Source organism: Dipodomys ordii, unplaced genomic scaffold (genome assembly GCF_000151885.1).
Source record: "Dipodomys ordii isolate 6190 unplaced genomic scaffold, Dord_2.0 Scaffold35, whole genome shotgun sequence".
NCBI lineage: Eukaryota > Metazoa > Chordata > Mammalia > Rodentia > Heteromyidae > Dipodomys > Dipodomys ordii.
The window spans coordinates 8,788,673-8,807,199 of record NW_012267251.1 but is presented as its reverse complement, the minus strand read 5'-3'; the positions used below and the strand labels follow the sequence as shown (position 1 = coordinate 8,807,199).

Here is an 18,527-nt window from a genome sequence, read left to right as displayed (position 1 = left end):
GCTAGCCTTGAGCTGAAGAGCTGAGGGACAGCGCCCAGGCCCAGAGTTCAGGCCCCACGACTGGACCAAAATAAATAAATAAATAAAAGATGTGGCTTTGTTCACCCACTCTTGCCAGAACTAACAAGCTGATGCTTCCTTCCTTTCTGTTCCTGCTTCTCTCTCCAGACACATGAATTCATATGTGTTAGTGATCCTTCCGCTGTTAGCTCACACATGAGGGAGACCAGCTCTTCCCCACCGTCGTTCCGGGTATCAGGAAGGACAATGTCCAGTGAGGGCGGGACAGCTAGCGCAGCACTCTTGCGCATCGTAGAGTAAGTCCTTTTCCAGTGCAGGGAGTGGCTAGGTGACTTGTTTATGCAGATAAGCCCACAGCGGCCATGCTTCCTCTTGTGGACCGCAGGTGGAATAGCTCAGAAGTCACACTTGCTTCGGCCTCCTGCCCATCTGCACGTTTTGAAATAAGCAGGGGCAGTTGTTGTTAAATCTGCACACGGCTTCAACCCATCCACCTGCTCGCCAGCCGTGGGTTCTTTTCAAGCTCTGGAGGCCTGATGGGTGAGGATGGAAAGAGGAATTTATTATTTTTTCAGAGCCTGGGCTTGAACTCAAGGCCTGGGGCACTGTCTCATAGCTTTTTAGCTCAAAGTTGGCACTCTGCCACTTGAGCCACACCTCCACTTCTAGCTTTTTGCTGGTTAATTGGAGGTAAGGGGTGCCAGATTTGTCTGCTGGGGCTGGCTTCAAACTTTGATCCTCAGATCTCAGCCTCCTCAGTAGCTAGGATTATAGGAATGAGTCCCAGATGCCCAGCTCTTTGCTGGTTTTGTTTGTTTTTGGTGGTTGTGGGGCTTGAACCTAAGGCCTGGGTGCTATCTTGAACTTTTTTCTTTTTCTTTTTTTGCCAGTCCTAGGGCTTGAACTTAGGGCCTGAGCTCTGAGCCTGTCTGTGCTCAGGGCCAGCACTCTACCACTTGAGCCACAGAACCACTTCCAGCTTTTCTCTGTTTTTGTGGTACTGAAGAATCGAACCCAGGGTTTCATGCATGCTAGGCAAGCACTCTAACACTAAGCCATCTTCCCAGCCCTCCCTGAGTTCTTTTGCTTAAGGCTAGTGCTCTACCACCTCTGCTTTTTTGAGTGGTTAATTGGAGATAAAAGTCATATGGGAACTTTTCTGCCTGGGCTGACTTTGAACTGTCATCCTCAGATCTCAGTCTTCTGAGGAGCTAGGATTATATGTATGAACCACCAGAGCTTGGCTCCTGGCTTTTTGCTGGTTATTTTTTAAATGTAGCCAGGTGCTGGTGGCTCATGCCTATAATCCTAGCTACTCAGGAGGCTGAGACCTGAGGAGCACAGTTCAAAGCCAGCCTGGGCAGGAAAAGCCATGAAACTCTTTATCTCCAATAACCCACCAGGAAACCAGAAGTGACGCTGTGGTTCAAGTGGTAGAACACTCACCTTGAGCTGAAGAGCTGAGGGACAGCGTTCAGGCCCAGAGTTCAAGCCCCATAACTGACACATACAAAAACCAAAATGGAGTCTCTCACACTTTTCTGCCTGGGCTGGCTTCAAACTATAGTCCTCCAGATTTCAGCCTCGTGTAGCTAGGATCACAGGCATAAACCATTGGCACCTGGCATACAGTTTACTTGAGATAGAAGAATTCATCTTTTATTCCTTTACATGAGAGACAAGAAAGTGGTTAGACTCTTTCACCTCTCCTCAGGGGAGTTGAAAGAAGCATCTAAGGAGAAAGAACCTTCCAGGCCTAAGCAGAAGCTTCATTAAATAGCATCCATTTTCCCACGACTTCTGAGCCCTGATGGGGGCCCTAGGATCCCTAACATGTCAACTTCCACAGGGTCCCCAGAACATGAAGCATAAAATCTTGCCATGTGAGCCTAAACTTAAAAGGGAAGAAATTATGACAAGGGGGCTGTGTAAACAACTCCCAATATGATATGAGCAGCAGAGTGGAAATGTGAATTGAGTTGGGCATGTTGACTAGTTGGCCAGGCAAACCAGAAAGAAAGGAGGCAGGAGGGGCTGGGAATGTGGCTTAATGGTAGACTTCTTCCCTTGTATGCATGAAGCCCTGGGTTCATTCCTCAGCAGCACATACACAGAAAAAGCTGGAAGTGGTGCTGTGGCTCAAGTGGTAGAGTGATAGCCTTGAGCAAAAGAAGCTCAGGGACAGCGCCCAGGCCTTGAGTTCAAGCCCAGGACTGGCAAAGAAAAAAGAAAAAAAAATGAGACAGAGGGACCAGCATACCAGACGAGAGAAGGACACCTAGCTGGCCTGTGGCACAAGACAGAGTGGTAGAGAACAGGTAAAAGCTCAGTATGGGAAGGCCGGCTGTCCATGGAACTGGTATTTGCTGGGCCAAGAGGGAGGTTCAGGCTTCAAAGGGAGAAGAGAGGGCTTCTTTATCCCTTTGAGGGCAAGGAATGGAACGTGTTAATCACATTTCCCAGACTGATCTCCCTTCCCCCATGCATATGAGGCATGCTGAGATGTCTGCACCTCTCCTTCCTTCCTCTCCCCCCCCCCCCCCCCCCCCGTCTGAGCAAGACTGTTGCTGGTTCAACCGTGGACTTGCACCCCTGCTCAGAAGGCCATGACAGGACTGAGCTGAGGTGGCAGTGTGGGGTTCCCTCACTCACGGGAAGAATGAGGGGCCAGTAGGGAGCATGTGGATCTACTTCTCTTCCTCACTCCAGTCCTCCATCTTGGGGGGGAAAGTCAGGGCATTGCAGAGTCAGTGGGAGAGGAGGTGACCCACACGCCGGACAGGGGACAGGGGAGAGGTGGAGACCTGGTGACAACACCCTCCTCTGGATGCCTTCTTGTCCGTAAATGGAAGGACTTGGGCTAGATCTTCAGTTCAGAACATCCCTCTCTCTCTTTGGACTAGGGTACAGAAGCCCGGCATCTGGAAAGATATGGAAGAATGAGGGTGTCCGAGCTGCGGTGTTCCCCACCCTCCACCCCCTCCACATGCTAATCTCAAGTCTGTCTCTTCTCCATCAAGTCTGGGCAGGCTGCCTCTTTGAGGGCTGTGGCTGCCTCTCTGAGAGAGGCTGCTTTCCAGCTAGCAAAAAGGCAGAGGGGGGGCTGAGAAGGTGTCTCAGTGGTAGAGCGCTTGCCTTGCATGCATGAGGCCCTGGGTTCAATTCCTTAGCACCACATAAGCAAAAAGAAAAAAGCTGGAAGTGGCGCTGTGGCTCAAGTGGTAAGAGCGCTAGCCTTGAGCTGAAGAGCTGAGGGACAGCACCCAGGCCCAGAGTTCAGGCCCCACGACTGGACCCCCCCCCAAAAAAAAAAAAGGCAGAGGGCAAGTCATATAGAGGATTTCATGCAGCTGACGACTAAGCAGGAGGCCCATGCGGTCATCTTGCTCTAGACAGAGTGTGCCAGCAACGAATGTCCTCATGCCTGCTCCCTGGGCCTGCTGCACTGGATTTTACTTGTCCTAAGCACAAGCATACGCAGTTGTTATGTTTAATGGTCAGGTAGACACGGGAGAGACAGTGGGACGTGCATCTGGGTCCCTTTAGTAGCATGCCCAGTGACACAAAACCTGTGGGTGTGGGTGTGTGCATGTGTGCACATGTGTGCATGCACATGGGCTTGAACTTGGAGTTTGGACACTGTCCATTAGCTTTTTCACTCAATGCTCTCACTCTAGCCCCAGCTCTACTTCTGGCTGCTTGGTGTGGTTGGTTGGAGAGAAGAGCCTCATTGACTTTCCTGCCCAGGCTGCCTTCAAACTACCATCCCTAGATCTCCTGAGAAGCTGGGTGCTAGGCAGCAGTCACGGGCACCCAGCTAAAACACCAGTTTTGAAGCCAGAATATCTGGATTGGAAGCCCAGCTTTGCCACTTCTTAGCTGTGGCCTTTGGCCATATCACTGGGTCTTGGTTCCCAGATGGAAACCGTGTCTAGAACAACAGTACCCTCCTCAGCACAGTGGTTCAAAGAGCCCTGGGACTCAGTGGTACTCATTAGTGTCTGCAATCACCAGTGGTGCTGCTGGTAGCCGCCACAAAGGAGAAGAGGGGGTTTACTGGGCTGCGCACTGTCTCCATCCCTCTCCTCTCATAATAACCCTCTGTTCCTGTTCTGCGTAATCACTTTTTTGTGCTTCTCTGCAGCTCTTCATTTCCCCAAAATTAAGCTCTTTTGAAGACACTCATTCTTAGTGGTTAATTATTCCAATTTTCCCCTTCGCCAAGACCTCTCAGTCTTCTTACACACCACCCCTACCCCACCCCCAAGGTTTCAGTGTTCTGGAGCCCACACTGCTCTGTGTGTCCAAGCTCTGGCCCCAAGCCCACCTGCACAAAGCCCCCCTCAGTACCCTCTACCCACCCCTCCCCTGCTCACCCAAGCCCCAGCTTCTCCCCCGCGCACTCAGAAGCCTCTAGGGGGGTCACATGGGGACCATTCAGACAGACAGGCACAACTTTGTCCCCCTCCCAGCTACTGCCAGCAGCAGGGAGACCCAAGTATTTTATGGGAGTGCTAGGCAGGCACCGTGCTGACAGGGCTTCTAGCAGAAGGAATCAAGCAGTCATTAGGAAGGCCAGAGCTTGTTAGATCACACACTCCCCCTTAGCCAAGAGGCTTTAAACAGCCACTGTCTTTACTGATGAGTCTGTGACTGGGTGAGGAAATCTGACAGCCCAACATGGCTTCCCCAACATGTGAGGCCTTAGCAGAGGACGGGGGTAGGGGAGGCCCTTTCCATATTTTTTTTTTCCTTTCCAGTCTCTTATCCTGGGCTTTTTTCTCCAGCGGCGATGATGTTGGACTTTGTATGACAGCTTCCAGAGGGTGAAGACAAGTGGACAGGCCTCCTGAGCTCTAAGCTTGGAGGCTCAGATCCATGGAGGAGTATTAGGGGTTGAGTTGGTGTTTCCATTCCCCCATTGCCTAGTAAAGTCCTAACACCAGTGATTCAGAATGAGCCCTGCATCAGAAACAAGGTCACTAGTGGGCAGGGTGAGCCCGCAGTGCGTACCCGGTGTCCTTACAAGGGGGCACTTGCCGGTGCTGGTGGATCACATTGGAATTCCAGCTACTGAAAAGGCTCAAATCCAGAGACCTCAGTTTGAAGCTAACCCAGGCAGACAAATCTGAGACTCTTATTTTCAAATAACCAGCAAAGAGCCAACAGGGGTAGAGTCTCAGCCTTGAGTGGAGAAAACTAAGTGATAGTACCCAGGTTCTGAGTTCAAGCCCAGTACTAGCCCAGTAAATATAAAGTAATGAAACAGAGAAACTGGATCACTCACACACACACACACACACATACACACACACACATACACACACACATACACACACATACACACACACACACACACACACACACACAGGGCCACATGAAGACAGTCCTGCCAGCACCTTAATCTCAAGCTTCAAGGCTTCAAGACAAATTCCTGTTTTAATTCACTTGGTATATGGAACTTTGTTACATGACCACATGGAAAATCAAATCCACTGGCATTTTTTGTTGTTTTTTTTTGTTATTATTTCTCTCTTTTTTAACATTTTGATACAACATTTTGCTTTGTAGCCTATTCTGGTCTCAAACTCTCAAATCTAGGAAAGCTAGGATTATAGGCGTGTGCTACCATGCCTGGCTAAAGTCCCCCTCTTGATGTGAAGGGTGACAGAAACAGAAGGAATCACGGACATCTTTGAGAACCATCTACCTCAGACTGCCCAAGAGTGGACAGAACCACTGAGGACAGGCACTGAAGTTCTAGGTTGGATTCTGCCAAGGACTTTATGGGAAGCTGCTTAACTCTGCCTCTTTTCAGGAACAGAAGAATAAGATGTCTATTGGTTTTCAAATTCAGTACTTAGAATTCTCCAGCTGGGACCAGGTCCCCTGGATTGCTGGTCCCATTCAAGTTTCTGATTTGGCCCAGAGTGATGCTTGAGGAAGTACAGTTTTCACACAGTCCCTGGTGATGCTGACGCTGGCTTAGACTACAGCGAGATCCTTTCTCAAGAGCAGTGGTTCTCAACTCTGCCTGCACGTGAGAGTCAGGGAGCTCTTAGCAAATTCTAATGCCCGGGCTTCACCTAGGGCCACTGGACAACTGGCCTAACTTAAAGAAAAGAAAAGTCTTCTGAGTAAAGCAAATGTGCAGCTGGAGGCTACAGACATTTGAAGAGAGCACAGTCAGCTGCTAGTGCATACTTAAAATAGTTTTTCAGTCTGATATTCAAGGCCAACTAAAATAATGGGTTTTTATTTTACTATTTATGTTTTATTCTATATTTTCTTTGTGTGTGTGTGCCAATACTGGGGCTTAGAACTTGGGACCTTGCCCTCTGGCTTTGGCTCTTTCTGTTCAAAGCTGGTGCTCTACCACTTGAGCCATACCTCTGCTTCTGGCATTTTGCTAGTTAATTGGAGATAAGAGTCCTCAGATTTGTCTGCCTAAGCTGGTGTCAAATCACAATCTTCAGATCTTAGCCTCCAGAGTAGCTAGGATTACAATTGTAAACCACCAGTGCAAAAACAACAACAACAACAACTGTGTGTGTGTGTGTGTGTGTGTGTGTGTTGGTCCTAGGGCTTGAACTCAGCCTGGGCACTGCACCTGAGTTTTATTTGCTCAATGCTAGCACTCTACCACTTGAGCCACAGCTCCACTTTCAGCTTTTTGGTGATTAATTGGAGATAAAGAGTCTCATGGAGGGGCTGGGAATGGGGCTTAGTGGTAGAGTACTTGCCTAGCATTCATGAAGCCCTTGGTTTGATTCCTCAGTACCACATAAACTGAAAAAGCTGGAAGTGGTTCTGTGGCTCCAGTGGTAGAGTGCTAGCCTTGAGCAAAAGCAGCTCAGGGACAGTGCCCAGGCCCTGAGTTCAAGCCCCATGACCAACAACAACAGCAACAACAAATTTTGTTCTCTAAATTACTGAGGTTAAGAAATTTGAATTCACCGGGTCAGTATTGTCAATTTTTTTCTTTTTTTTTTCTCTTTCTTTTTTCACTAGACCTGGGGCTTGAACTCAGGGCCTGGGTGCTGTCCTTGAGCTTCTTTTGCTCAAGGCTAGCACTCTACCACTTGAGCCACAGCGCCACTTCCAACTTTTTTTGTGTATGTGGTACTGAGGAATCGAACCCAAGGTTTCGTGCATGCCAGGCAAGCACTCTACCACTAAGCCACCTTACCAGCCCCCTTATTGTTTTGTATGTTGTTTTGTTTTGTAATTTTAGTACTGGGGATTAGGACCCTGTATGTGCCAGGCCAGCACTCTGTTCCTGAACTACATCCCCAGCCCTGTAATTGCTTCTTGTCCTGTCACCTCAAAACCATCCTGTACCTGCACAATCTCTAAGCCAGCTTTGGGGAGCCCTCCCCAACAGCCTGCCTGCTGCACTGGAATCTCAGTAGGCGATCTCAGTTACCCCGCACTGGCATGAAGGAACGGAGTAAGGGCTGGGGCTCTGATGGGAGCTTATTCAAGTTCACACAGCTTAATAGCGGAGTGAACATGCCATGCCTCCCCCCCCCCCCCCCCCTGTGCTCCAATTATACCTCAGAGGTAAAATGAGGTAAACCTATGCACAGAGCTGTTTAGAGGAAGGTCCAGAAGTGCTTAACACAGCGTCTGACACAGCTGGCAATTTGTGTACCTCATGATTTCAACCATTTTGCAAAGTAGTACCCTATGTTACAGGTGAGGAAAGTGGTACAGAAACAAGTCCACAGTCTGTCGGCTGGACTGGGAGTGGGAGGGGCTGCCCCTGGCTTAACAGGCAGGTAGGGGAACATTCGGCCTGAGATTTGCTGACAGGTGAACTTTCAATCCACAGAACAGCCCAAACCTGAAACTGAGGCAACATGGTAACGAGGCCACGCCCCACGGCCACAGAAGGGAACCACGAGGGAAGATGACAGAGAGAAACGAGTTTAGGAAAGACTAAGGGAGGAGTCACAACAGCTGTCCAGATGCTTCTGGGAGGTGGAGCAGGTCCTGGAGCTGGGAATCTGGGGTGAGATGCTAGAGGCTGCAGGCCACCTCAGACTGCAGGCTAAGGGGGGTGCCTCTGACTCAGGGCCCCCCCCTCTTCCCCTCCCTCACCCTCCCTCCCTTTCTTTCTTGCCAGTCCTGGGTTTTAAACTCATAGCCTAGGCACTGTCCCTGAGCTTCTTTTGCTCAAGGCTAGTACTCTGCTATTTGAGTCTCAGCACTACTTCTGGCTTTTTCTGTTTATATGGTACTGAGGAATTAAACCCAGGGCTTCATGCATTCTAGACAAACACTATACCTCTAAGCCACATTCCCAGCCTTTTTTTCTTCTTCTTTCCAACAGATAAAATACTGTGTGGTGCTGTGCCCACTGTGAGGCCCTGGGGAACAGTGGCAAAGGACGCGGACATGTGCCCTTGCTGTCCTTAAGAAGTCCAGCTTGGGCCGAGAGAGGGCCGATGGGACTTAACGGCACATAACCCCAGGAGAGGCGTGCAAAGCAGAAGACATGTGACAGAGCCAGGCTGGCATGGGAAGTTAGGAAGGCTTATGCTGAAGAACCACTGGTTAGCCAGATGCAGAAGGACCAAGCCAGGAAACAGCATGTGCAAAAGAGCCCGGGCAGGCATGGCCCCGTGGACCGGCACAAACCATGTGGCTCATACAAGTAGGTGATGAGGCTAGCAAGATGGCCAAACACTGTTTAAGAATATTTTAACCCTAGCTGGGTGTTGGTGGCTCATGCCTGTAATCCTAGCTACTCAGGAGGTTGAGATGTGAGGACTGTGGTTCAAAGCCAGCCCAGGGCAGGAAAGTCCATGAGACTTTTTTTTTTTTTTGTAGGTCGTGGGGCTTGAACTCTGGGCCTGGGCGCTGTCCCTCAGCTCTTCAGCTCAAGGCAAGGCTCTACCACTTGAGCTACAGCGCCACTTCCATGAGACTTTTTTTTTTTTGGTCAGTCGTGGAGCCTGAACTCTGGGCCGGCGCTGTCCCTCAGCTCTTCAGCTCAAGGCCAGCACTCTACCATTTGAGCCACAGCCCCACTTCCGGCTATTTTCTTTTTGCTTATGTGGTGCTGAGGAATTGAATCCAGAGCCTCATGCATGCAAGGCAAGCACTCTACCACTGAGCCACCTTCCCAGCCCCCAAGAGACTTTTTATTGCCAGTAAACCACCAGAAAACTGGAAGTGGGGCTGTGGCTCAAGTGGTAGAAAGCTAGCCTTGAGCTGAAGAGCTGAGGAACAGTGCCCAGGCCCAAAGTTCAAGCCCCACAGCCAACGCAAAAAAAGAATATTTTAACCCCAATACCAAAGGATTTTATTTATTTATTTAGTATTGGTGCTTGGGCTTGAACTCAGAGCCTGGGTGCTCTCCCTTAATTTTTTCACTCAAGGCTGGTGCTCTGTTACTTGAGCCACAGCTCCACTTCCAGCTTTGTGGTGGTTAATAGAGATGAGTCTCATGGACTTTGTTTTGCCTGGGCTGGCTTCAAAATGCCATTCTCTGATCTGAGCGAGGATTACAGGTGTGAGCCACCAGCCCCCAATGAGATATTTTTCCCTCCCACATTAACCTCCCTCCGCTGCCACAGTGCTAAGAACATCTGGAGTCCTGGAGGGCCAGGGGTTGAGCTTGCAGATCCAGATCACATTGCCCCGCCCCTTGCTTCCACCAGGTAGATGCCACCCTTTGCCAGTACAGACTGGGGTCCCATCATTCTCTGTCCTGTCTCTTAGCCCTCTTGGTGACAGTATTGCTCCTTGCATGCCCCGGCCTCCTAAAAGTAGCCCAACCAGAAGGGGGAGAGTCATGACCTGAGGCCTGTTGGTGGGAAAAGCCTGTCCCTCCCTACACTGCTGGGGCAGGGCTGGCAACAGCAGAGATGCCTTACCTGCCTGGGCCTGTCTGTGGTTTGTTCTTCACATCCAGTGAGCAGCACTCCCAGGACAGCCCAAGGCCCAGAGCTGGATGTAGTTGTTGTAGATCCCCAGGGGAGGCACCAGCAGGGAGTCCGAGGGGCTCCTGGAGGGGGGGGCTGAAGCCTCTTGTCCTCTACTCGAAGTAGGGGTTGGGGGTCGGGGGGGCCACACTTGAAGAACAAAAGGCTCAGGACTTGAGCACTGGCCTCTGAGTGTCTACCATCTCCCCTTCCTGTACGGTTTCCTTTCATTTACATGTCTTACCAGGGTGGCAGGTACAATCCTTGTTTTCTAGCTGTAGAAACTCAGAGAAATTCAGTGACATTTTATTTTATTTTGTTTTGTTTATTTTTGTTCATCATGAGGCCTGAACTCTGGGCCTGGGCGCTGTCCCTCAGCTCTTCAGCTCAAGGCTAGCGCTCTACCACTTGAGCCACAGAGCTACTTCTGGCTTTTTTTTTTCTGCTTATGTGGTACTGAGGAATCGAACCCAGGGCCTCGTGCATGCAAGGCAAGCACTCTACCACTGAGCCACCTTCCTAGCCCCTCAGTGATATTTTAAGCTCTTTCAGCTCTAGTAACTAGAGCTATGATTGAAACCAGGGTTTGAGGGCTGGGAAGGTGGCTCAGTGGTAGAGCGCTTGCTTTGCATGCATGAGATCCTAGGTTCGATTCCTCAGCACCACATAAGCAGAAAAAAAAAAACCAGAAGTAGCTCTGTGGCTCAAGTGGTAGAGCACTAGCCTTGAGCTGAAGAGCTGAGGGACAGTGTTCAGGCCCATGACCAGACCCCCCAAAAAAATGAAACCAGGGTTTGAGGGGTGCCAGAGTCTTTGTACTTCCCCTTTCACCTCAGTAACCAAAGTAGAGCCTCCTTACTCCTCAGATTATCAGGGTTTCATGGAGATGACATTAGCATGGAGACCTCTTTCTAGCTGCTTGGCATTCTGTAGGAACTCAGTGGTTTGGGTGAATAAAAGGCCTGGAAGTGCTAGGCCCCTGTAGCTCACCCAGAGGATCATGATTTGAACCCAATCCAGGCAGAGAAGTGGAAAAGACTCAATTTCCAAAATAATCTGCAAAAAGCAGTGTGGCTTAAGTGGTAGGGCACCCAATCAACAGTGTGAGACCTTGAATTCAAACCATAGTACCAGCCAGGCACTGGTAGCTCATACCTGTAATCCTAGCTACTCAGGAAGCTGAGGTCTGAGGATCGAGGTTCAAAACCAGCTGGGGTGGGGGGTGGAAGGAAAGTCCCCATGAGACTCTAATATCCAATTATCCACTCAAAAACCAGAAGAGGCGCTGTGGGTCTGGTGGTACTGTTAACCTTGAGCTGAAGAGTCCAAACCCAGAGTTCATGCCCCAGGATCAACCAAAAACAAAACAAAACAAACCATAGTACTAGCCAAAAAAGCAAAGGGAGGGAGGACAGGGAAGAATGGGAAGGAAGGCAAGAAAGGAAAGCAAAAGAAAGAAAAACAAAGACAGGGAATAAGGGAGGAAGGAACATTATTACAGTGTCTTAGGAATTGGGAGAGGAGTGGGCTGGGAAGATGGCTCAGAGGTAGAGTGTTTGCCTTGCATGCATGAGGCCCTGGGTTCGAACCCTCAGCACCACATAAGCAGAAAAAGCCAGAAGTGGTGCTGTGGCTCAAGTAGTAGAGGCTAGCCTTGAGCTGAAGAGCTGAGGGACAGCACTCAGGCCCAGAGTTCAAGCCCCACGACTGACAAAGAAAGAAAGAAAGAAGAAAGAAAGAAAGGAAGGAAGGAAGGAAGGAATTGGGAGAAGACTGAGGTCCGCATTGTGGCTCCTGTGAGCCATATGGCTTTCCTGGCTCTGAGAATGATTCCAGGCCACTCCAGTCTTACCGGAGCTTGCCCCACCTGACCAGTGCCTTTCTCAACAGACATGCCAGGAGAACGTGAAGTACTTGCTTTTGCTAAAAGAGGTCAGAAGGGAAGGTAGCTGCTGGCCAACCTGAGGGGAGGGTGGTTCAGGAGGATAGAGGGCTTGCACTCCCATTTTGTTTCCCATTGCCAGGATCCCTGCTATTCACATTGATCAGGATCAATTTGTTGATTGCCTTTCCTCTGGATGAGAGAAAGCCACATCCCTGTAAAGGCAGGTCTGGGGACAGGCTGTGGGAAAGGGTCTGGGTGCTGGGGTATCTCACAGCCATTGGGCTGGAAGGCTTGTCAGAGGTGGGGATGTATGGGTAGTGATTGTGATCAGGGGAAGGGCTGGGCACTGCAGTAATTTTGGCAAGGTTTCCTAGAAGCTACCTCTCTTAGCTGTCTGGAGTCTCTCTGTGATGCTCAGTCGCTGGTTGTGTGGGGTAATGGAGCAGGAACCGGTGGCCTCAGACTGGATCTAGGTTGTAGCAATCCTCATAGCCCTCATATACATATGATATTTATCATACATAGAGTACTTTCACCATGCCTATAATCTCAACATTGGGAGGCTGAACCAGAGTGTGAGGTTGGCCTGGGCCCCATAGTAAGACTGCCCAAAAAAGAAGAGAGAAGACGAGTCTCTTTCTTGGCTTCTTGGCATGTGAATTCTAGTCTGTTATGGGGTGAGGGTGTGGCTCATGGCAAAGTACTTGCCTGGCATGTGTGAGGCTCTGAGTTTAATCCTTAGCACTGGAAAATAAAGATCCCCTGTGATTTCCTCCCTCTAACTATAATAATGCACCTCACCTCTGTGTGAACATACACGTACGCATGTATACACACAACGTGTGCGCTGATTCAAGCAACCCAGGAGAGTGGAGTTTGACTGTAACCAAATCAGGTCCTAGCAAAAGATCATGTTAGACCTGGCTACTCAAGAAGCTGAGATCTGAGTATCTGGTTTGAAGCCAGCCCAAGCAGAAAAGTTAGTGAGACTCTTACTTCCAATTAACCAGGAAAAGCCTGAAGTGTAGCTTTGGCTCAAGTAGTAGAGCACCAGCCTTGAGTAGAAAAACCTTGAGTTCTAACCTCAGTACAGCATGCATGCGTGCGTGCATGTGCACACACATAAAATAATAATAATAATATTGTTACAAGTACTCATCTAGGTGGAAAAAGGAAGAACTTGGCTAACATCTTGGTAGTACCAATGGAAGGGTGGAGCCTTTTGCTTTCTGCCTCTCACTGTTTATATCTCCCCTATTCTACCCTTATTTATTTTTTTTTATGTTGGTCATGGGGCTTGCACTCTTGAGTCTGGGCGCTGTCCCTCAGCTCTTCAGCTCAAGGTGAGTGTTCTACCACTTGAGCCACAGCGCCACTTCTGGTTTTCTGATGGTTAATGGGAGATAAGAGTCTCACAGACTTTCCTGCCAGGGCTAGCTTTGAACTTTGATCCTCAAAGCTCAGCCTCCTGAGTAGCAAGGATGACAGGCGTGAGCTACCAGCACCTGGCTTCCTATTCCACTCATAGGGTAGAAAGAAATGGCCTCACATTTGTTAATTTTTCTGACATATCACCAACTTTTATTGACATTTTCTTCCCAGAGGTAGATAGGCCTGTTCACCAGGCCCTCAAGCGCTTGATGTGCTAAACCCCGAGCCTTGCTCAGCTCCCGTGGCTTCCTGTGCATTTCTGGCCTTGCAGCACATAACCCAGCAGGGCAAAGCCGACACAGCCTGGAGGCCACCCCTCAAGGTCATAGCCCTCCACCGTCCCCTTCTTATAGTGAACTTCACATCCGTGTCGGAGTTTGTTATCCAGAGGAATGAGCCATCAGTGCCTGGGCCTCCCGGGAGAAATGGATATGGGAAGTCTTCACATCTGTGGAAACACCTCCAAGGAGGCGCCGGCGCCATGGGGCCCTTCACCTGTGGCCACTGTGGTCTCCTTATCATCAGAGTGGGTCTGGACAACTGTGGTAGAAGAAGATTGTATTTGTTTCTTTTGACCAGCAGGGGATGGAAATAAAGGACCAGCCTGTCAAGGGTTTCTTCTTATGGAAGAAGTGGAGGAAATGGCCCAGGAGCAGAAGGGCCTCACTGGAAGATTTGCCAGGAAGCCTGTGTTAGGAGAACTCCAGGAGCATGGTTGGGCTCCATGGTGGTCACCTTCAAATGAAAGTGGGCCACAAGGTTGCGAGCACAAAACATACTGTCTTCTAAGAAGAGGAAGTAAAGAGAGAGGTTGGGAGCCTGACCTGTGTCCTGCGTGAGAGGTCTCACGCTGGCTGCCATTCTCAGCCGAGGAGCCATCAGATGGAGTCGGAGTCAGCAGCAACTGCCCCGCTAAGTTCTGTGAGCTGTAGAGGCTTGAAATGCAGGCAACAGCTGAGCACCAGTGGCTTATTTCTATAAACTTAGCTACTCAGGAGGCTGAGATCTGAGGATTGTGTTTCAAAGCTATCCTGGACAGGAATGTCCATGTGATTCCTGTCTCCAATTGACCAGCAAAAAACTAAAAGTGGAGAAGTGGCTCAAGTGGTAGAGTGCCAGCCTTGAAAAGATAAATGACAGGCAGGTTCCAGTGGCTTAAACCTAGAATCCTAGCTACTCAGAAAGCTGAGATCTGAGGATTGCTTTTTGAAGCTAGGGTTGGCAAAAAGGTCCATGAAACTCTTAACTCCAGGTAACTAGCAAAAAGCCAGAAGCGGATCTGTGGCTCAAGAAATAGAGCATTAGCCTTGAGCAAAAATGCTGATGACAGTGCCCAGGCCCTTAGTTCAAGCCCCAGGACTGGCACTTAAAAAAGAAAAGAGAGGGCTGGGAAGTTGGCTCAGTAGTAGAGTGCTTGCCTCACATGCGTGAGGCCCTGGGTTCGAGTCCTCAGCACCACATAAGCAGAAAAAAGCCAGAAGTGGTGCTGACCTTGAGCTGAAGAGCTGAGGGACAGTGCCCAGGCCCAGAGGTCAGCCCCTACGACCGACAAAAAAAAAAAAAAAAAGGAAGAAGAAAATAAATATGGACAACATTTTTTTTTGAGCTTCCAGAAGAACCATTATCAGGAGACATTTCTGCTCAGCCAGAGAGGAGGCCTGGTGCAAGGAGGGGCAATGTACAGCAGAGGCCCCTTCAACCCCATCACGAGTCTGGGATTCCCACGTCAGACACGCTAAGGACAAGTAACATCGTCAGTGTGCAGTGTGGAGGGCTGTCCAAGGATTAGTGTCGGGGCAGGGTACAGTGGCTCTCTCTTTCAATTCTAGCCCTTGGAGGGGCTAGAAACAAAACCCTAAGTAACAACAAAGAAGGATCAGAGTGGGGATAGGGTGTGGCACCTTCCTCATTTGGAGGAGGGTATACTTCCTTACTATGCTAAGCTTGGTCCTGGCCCCGGCCAGTCTCAGTGAATCCTGACCCTTCCAAGTATCTGCATTTTTAAAATGTGTTTTGTGCCATTCCTAGAACTTGAACCCAGGGCCTGGGTGCTATCCCTGAGATTTTGTGCTCAAGACCACTTGAGGCCCAGCTCCATGTCCAGCTTTTGGGTAATTAATTGGAGAGAAGACTCAGATCTTCAGATCTCAGCCTCTTGAGTAGCTAGGATTATAGGCATGAGATCCCTGTGTTCCAAAGTTTCATTCATTCAGTATTGTAATTAATTGATTGATTGATTGATTTTTGCCAGCCTTGGGAGCTTGAGGAACTGGGGGGAGAGGGGAAGAGGGGCTTGATGAACTCAAGGCCTGGATGCTGTCCCCAAGCTGCTTTTTGCTCAAGGCTAGCACTCTACCACTTGAGCCACAGTCCCACTTCCAGCTTTTTCTGTTTATGTGGGACTGAGGAATTGAACGTAGGTCTTCATGCATGCCAGGCAAGCACTCTACCTCTAAACCACATCCCTAGCCTGTTTCTGTATTTTTAATTTTAATTAGTGTACTAAGTTTGTTGACGCAGAGTCCCTCTGGGACTCTCTGAGTCTTTGAACCTCAAACTTTGAGGTTTATTGTTTAAGTACTCAATACCAGCTATTACTATTGTTATTACAGTTCCTTTTCATTTTATCTGGCTCATGTTCCCGTCTGTGTAGGGATTCTGTTTGATAGGTAGTAATTCCAGTGTTGAGTCAGGAGGATCACTAGTTCCAGGCCAGCCTGGTCTATGTAGTGAGATCCTGGCCAGGAGCCAGTGGCTCACAATTGTATTTCTTTTTTTCTTTTTTTTGGTTGGTCGTGGAGCTTGAACTCTGGTTCTGGACACTGTCCCTCAGTTCTTCAGCTCAAGGTTAGCGCTCTACTACTTGAGCCACAACACCACTTTGGGTTTTCTGGTGGTTTATTGGAGATAAGAGTCTCACAGACTTTCCTGCCTAGGCTGGCTTTGAACCGTGATCCTCAGATCTCAGCCTCCTGAGTAGCTAGGATGACAGGTGTGAGCCACTGGCGTCTGGCTTCACACTTGTATTTCTTTTTTTTTTTTTTCTTGTGCAAGTCCTGGAGCTTGAACTCAGGGCCTGGGCGCTCTCCCTGAGCTTTTTTTTTGGTTGGTCATGGGCCTGACCTCTGGGTCTAGACCCTGTCCCTCAGCTCTTCAGCTCAAGGCTTGCGATGAGACTCTTATCTCCAATTAACCCTCCAAAAGCCAGAAGTGGAGCTGTGGCTCAAGTGGTAGCTGGAGAACACTCCCCCTTGGCATCACTATTTTTCTTCTTGTTTTTGATCCATCATAGAGCTTGAACTCTGGGCTTGAGCACTGTCCCTGAGCTCTTCAGCTCAAAGGTGAGTGCTCTACCACTTGAGCCACAGCATCATTTCTGGTTTTCTGGTGGTTAATTGGAGGTAAGAGTCTCACAGACTTTCCTGCCCAGCTGGGCTGGCTTTGAACCGTGATCCTCAGATCTCAGCCTCCTAAGTAGCTAGGAGTGAGTACTGACACCCAACCCTAGCCTACTTTTTAAACATAAGACAAACTAGTAAAATAGCTGAGTTTGAAGTGATGCTAAGTTCCATGCTAAATTGGTGCCTTTCTTGCTTTTTTTGTTCTCCCTTTGTTGTACTGGAATTTGAACTCAAGTCTTCATGCTTGTTTGACAGACACTCTACAGCTTAAACCACATGCCCAGTCTTTTTGCTTTTAGTGTTTCACATAGTGTTTCACATACTTTTTGCCTTGGCAGTCCAGATAAGATCCTCCTGCCTCTGCCTCTTGTGTGGCTGGGATTATAGGCCTGAGCTATCATGGTTTAGATGAGGATCTCATTAACTTTGTCCCTGGGCTTGCCTTGAACCTTGATCCTTCTAATCTCTACCTTTTGAGTAGCAATTACAAGGGTTACAGCATGAACCCTGTGCCTGATTCTTGCTTTTTAGATGAAAGATAGACTCAATTGATTCCAATCCCTAAAGTATCCACAGACCTTTAACTAGAGTATGAATCTATTAATTTAGACTAAAACGATCCTTTTCCTGAGTACTGGGTTATAGGCATTCAGGCTGGCTCTGCCTCCAGAGTGTTAAAGGGATTCTCTGATTGCTCCTAGATGATGAGAGGAATGGCTTTAGTGTCACCTGTCCTCCATTCTCTCTATACATGCTCAGAAGTTGCAACCAGTGCTTTCTGGCCCCTGGGCCAGAAAGATTGCTCTGCAATCTCCATTTCCAGGAAGGCTTTCCATATTGGTAGTTTCGTACTGTTCATGCTTCTCTCCCCTGGCTGAAGAGGTTTGTTTGTTATTGTTGTTTTTAAAAATAAGTTAGAAAAAGAGTTTTACGTAGAAATAAGGCTTGGAGGTTATATTTTTCTTGCCTGGCTTTTTTAAACAAAGACCTCTTGTCACTTAGGCAATGGAGGGGCAAATCTCTATGGGAAAGTAAAAAAAGCTCTAGACCACCAGCACATGGAGCACACCTACAAGAAAAGGCTGCACAAGGACTGCACTGCACGGCACGGCAGGCCCAGCTCGTCCTTCTTCTGTCCCTCCTGTGTCACCCAGGCCTGCTCTCACGCAGTCTCTGAGTCTGACAGGCTTCAAGAGGAGAGGGTGGGGAGAGAAGAGAGTGTATTGCTGGGCTGTTGAGGGTCGGTCCCTCTAGGATGGACAGGTTGAGGCCAGGCCTGCTGGGCCTGGCACAGCAATCTAGGGGCCTCAAGTTTCTTCTCCCTGAGCTCAGCTCCCTCTGTGATGTCACCGGTGTGTGTCCCAGCCACCCACACCTCTAGCCTCAGAGAAATGCCCACGTAGGACTCATGTGGTAAAGTGCATGCTTTACACTGAGGGGCTAGTAATTATCCTTTACCCTAAAGACCAGCAGCAGGGCCATTCATGTTAACAGAGAGAGACAGGGAGCACTGCCAAGCCGCCCCGGCCTCGCTTCCTGATTCCCTCCTCCCTCTTGGCTGCACCGATCCTCACGGCCGCACCCCCATTGCCTCTCGCTTCCCATCCTTCACCCTTGTGTTCCTCCTTTTACTGCTCCATCTCTTCTCCTTCTCTCCTGGACCAGTTCCATCACTATGAAAAGCTGATGCATTCTGGACCAGTGGGAAAAGGCAAAAAGCAGAATTCTCCCATGAATTAGGGTATCAAGTTCTGTCCCTCCCCTCTGCAATTCTGTACAGCATAAGATCCTTCCTTCCTCCCTCCCTCCCTCCCTCCATTCCTTCCTTCCTTCCTTCCTTCTTCCCTCCCTCCCTCC

General features: G+C 49.2%; 1 protein-coding gene across 1 annotated transcript in view; it reads left to right on the top strand.

Moving 5' to 3' along the window:
* The window catches only part of Kdm5b (lysine (K)-specific demethylase 5B), a 113,066-nt gene that overhangs the window by 8,166 nt on the left and 86,373 nt on the right, over positions 1–18,527 (top strand). Inside the window, exon 3 of the mRNA XM_013017312.1 lies at positions 13,623–13,795. Coding sequence (XP_012872766.1) covers positions 13,623–13,795 — 173 coding nt within the window. The remainder of the gene's footprint in view (positions 1–13,622; positions 13,796–18,527) is intronic.